At 39.5% G+C, this 3,508-nt stretch overlaps 2 protein-coding genes across 2 annotated transcripts in view; both read left to right on the plus strand.

Annotated features, from left to right (window-relative positions):
• Positions 1-3,508, plus strand: part of LOC121934963 (cytochrome c oxidase assembly factor 8) — a 723,331-nt gene that overhangs the window by 28,916 nt on the left and 690,907 nt on the right. The window lies entirely within an intron of this gene.
• The window catches only part of EXOC3L4 (exocyst complex component 3 like 4), a 75,626-nt gene that overhangs the window by 3,138 nt on the left and 68,980 nt on the right, over positions 1-3,508 (plus strand). Inside the window, 1 exon segment of the mRNA XM_042446538.1 lies at positions 2,571-2,692. Coding sequence (XP_042302472.1) covers positions 2,571-2,692 — 122 coding nt within the window.

Here is a 3,508-nt window from a genome sequence, read left to right on the forward strand (position 1 = left end):
AAAAATTCTACATGTTCCAGAAGGAGTGGGTGGACATTAATGTCACACTTTTCGTTTGAATGAGTTAGCCAGTTCTTTGGCTTCTGGTCCAAAAAGATGCTAAACCAAGGGTGCTGAGTCACATTCTTTCCATACCGTTTCCATAACAATGCAAGTAGTGGTCTGTTTTATCGCTGGCTTTTATTGTTCCTTTTCCTTCTATGCTGCTGTTTTGATTGTTCTCAGTCTTATTAAATTTGTTCACCATGCCCACCACCTGTGTGTGACAATGTTTGAAATAAAAATGGCTTTATGGCTCACCTCAGAAGAAAAGGGCAGAGAAGCACTGCCCTCTGCCTAGAGATATAAATCTTATCATATTTCATCCCTACATGCCAGAACAAATAATTTCAGCAATTTTCTCCCCATTCCCCAACACAAGGATTTATGTCTAATATTCAAACACTAATAATAATTTGCTTGGGGCATCACTGGTGTGGCATAGTGGTTTGAGTGTTAGACTACAACTCTGGAGACTTGGGTTTGATTCCTGCTTGGCCATGAAACCCGCTGGATGACCTTGGGCAAGTCACAGTCTCTCAGCCTCAGGGAAAGGCAATGGGAAACCTCCTCTGAACAAATCTTGCCAAGAAAACCCTATGATACGTTCGCCATAGGGTCATCATAAGTCGGAAATGACTTGAAGGCACACAACACACACACACACACACACAAATTATAATTTGCTTGGGACATTATAGGGGGAAATTTGTTTGCACAAAAATACACTGTGGCTGAGAACCTGCATGATCAACATAACTACAGTGGCAGAGCTCCATTATCATAACTTCCTTTAACCATTACCTACCTTTGCAGCCTGGCAGAGCCCAACCAAAGTGTTTCCAAGGTACTGGAAATCAGAGAACTGGGAAATCATCTCTACATCATTCTTCTGGACATGGACTGCCTTGATAATAGGCAGCTGGAGAGACCCCTTAGGGTTCTCCCACAGGTGCTAGTCCTGGGGGGGGGGGGGCACCATGACCTGAGACATTATAACACAAGGTTTTTAAACTGATGTTAAAGCTGGAGAATAACATCTTTGGCCATAAATATCACACAGCATTGTCTCTCTCATTGCTGCTTTGCCTTTAAAGTGTTGGTAGAGCATACCTTTTCACTGACAGGAAAAAATGTCAATAGGTTCCCAATATTGCTGCTTTACCGTTAGTTGTAATACATCCCTCCCACTGCATTTCCGATATTGGGCTGTCACATGGTGTCACTGGACATAAATTGAGCCCAAACAAACAGGCCAAAATAAAACTGCTTCAGGCCACTTTGGAAGTGTGCTATTTAAATGATGCATGCATCCTAACAGGCCGGAAGCAGTGCCAAAGCCACGCTCCACAGCTTCTGGCCTTTTAAGATGTGTGTGGCATTTAAACAGCATACCTCTAAAGTGACCCAAAGCAGCTTTATTTTGGCCTCTCTGTTCAGGCCCAATTCTCCTCTTCTCCTCTTCCTCCACACTATTTCCAAGCAAGCTCTTTCCCCTCCATTTCTTTTTTATTAAATCATAGTACCATAACTCTGCAATAGCATTAAAAAAATTAAAAATTAATAACCTAAAAGGCACACTGGATGGGGCATATGGCAGACAGGCAGGATTAAGAACGATGTGAAAAAGAGAGCATGTGGGACATTGATAATTAAAACAGCACCTTTACATTATTCCAGAGAAATGTGTTAATGAATGCTCCCAAACTGGTATGCTTTCATTTCCTTAAATAACATGATTGAAGATGATTGAAGATGGGAGGCTCATGTGATAATATCTTGGGAGAGTGCTGTAGATGTTATTTTCCACTGCCCCAGTCCTCAGTGCTTTCGGAACACTTCTGTTGGGGTGCTGTCTGTAACGATCCATTTTGGGGGTCACCTTTGGTTGCTCACAACTGTAAGTGTGCATTGCCAGCAGTAACGTTATTAACTTAGAATCTTGTAACGGCTAAATTGGATGCCAGATATTGTTTTCTGGAATACAGAGGATGCAAATATTAATAGGTATTCTTCACATCTCTATTTCTGTCTGCTCTTCAGAGCTGCTGCCATTTGGGGAGTTCCCATGACTGCATTTTAAAGACATTTGTAAAAGATGGGAGTACCATTCACAAATATCTATCATCTTATCCCATTTAGATTTTTAGTGAATGTTTTAATTCCTGCCAAATGAAAATAGCCAGGTATATAGTTGCTTTAATTTTGACTAGATTGTACCCACTGCTAATGATGTGGCTTCAACTTTAGAATTATGATCCCATCTTGAATTATTTTGAGATTAGGCTGAATATTAATAACAATTAATAAGACCTAATGAATTTTGGAGGGAAATGAAGCAGAGGTAGCCCTGGCAGTACTATTATGTATTCTTTGTGTTGTTGTTGCTGTTTGTATTTGTATTCTCCTGCATACATTGTGCATCATAATTCTTTTTAAAGCATTACAGAGATATAGTTGTATCTATGAGACTTAAATACTTTCATCTGAAATACAGATCATTAAATTAAAAAACACATATATTTTCCTAGGGTTCAAGTGCTGACTGGCTCTTTCCTGCCATTCTGTACATTGCTAACATCATTGGTGAGAAGAAGAAAGACAAAATCAAAGAATATATTAAAGAATTGTCTCAGGACTACCCAGACATCAGGTATGGTGTACTAACCCCTTCAGATGGGAATAGCTGGAACTAGTACATGTTTTCTGTCTTGCTAGTGACAGATAAGAAGTGCAACAGTGTACTTTTACTGATTAGAAAGTTGGGTGCTAAGTCCCCTACAAAAGCATCATGTATCTCTTGCTTCACACTGATGTATCTGCAACTAATCCACTGTTGCTTTGTTGAATGCACCCCATGTTTCACAGGGCAAACATATTCAAATAGAATTTTTCCACAAGTTAAGTTACATTTCTATTTCCAATCCACTGGATTCTGCCAGATAACCTAACATGCAGGACACTTCCTATAAGAAAAGCTGCAAGCGCTAGGTGTTTGAAGATAAGACTTCTATTGTTACCCACCTCAATCCCCAAAAAGAAGGGGCAGGATATAAATAAATGCATTATTATTATTATTATTATTATTATTATTATTACTACTACTACTATTATTAGACACAAGAGCCCTTGGCTGGGTGCAAATTGCCCTAACCAATTCAGAAGAAGCTTAGAAGTGGTATGCTGGATTGGAAACATCTGGTGGTGGAAAGCGAGGTTATATGGGAACCTTATGGGTGCTGCTCTACTCCCTTCTCTTTGAAAATATGAATATCCTTTATACCAGATACATTCTATTTTTGCTTTTTACAAAAAGACAAGTGTATTTCATTTTTAAATTCTTGGTTGCATTCTGCAGGACACATATCTCTGTCCAGCATTATGCAGTTTCATTCCCCCCACCACCACCACCATAATGGCTAAGATCCTACATCAAATGGATGTAGCAAAATGCAAGGAGGACTTGCAT

This window comes from Sceloporus undulatus, chromosome 1 (assembly GCF_019175285.1).
Source record: "Sceloporus undulatus isolate JIND9_A2432 ecotype Alabama chromosome 1, SceUnd_v1.1, whole genome shotgun sequence".
Classification (NCBI taxonomy): Eukaryota; Metazoa; Chordata; class Lepidosauria; order Squamata; family Phrynosomatidae; genus Sceloporus; species Sceloporus undulatus.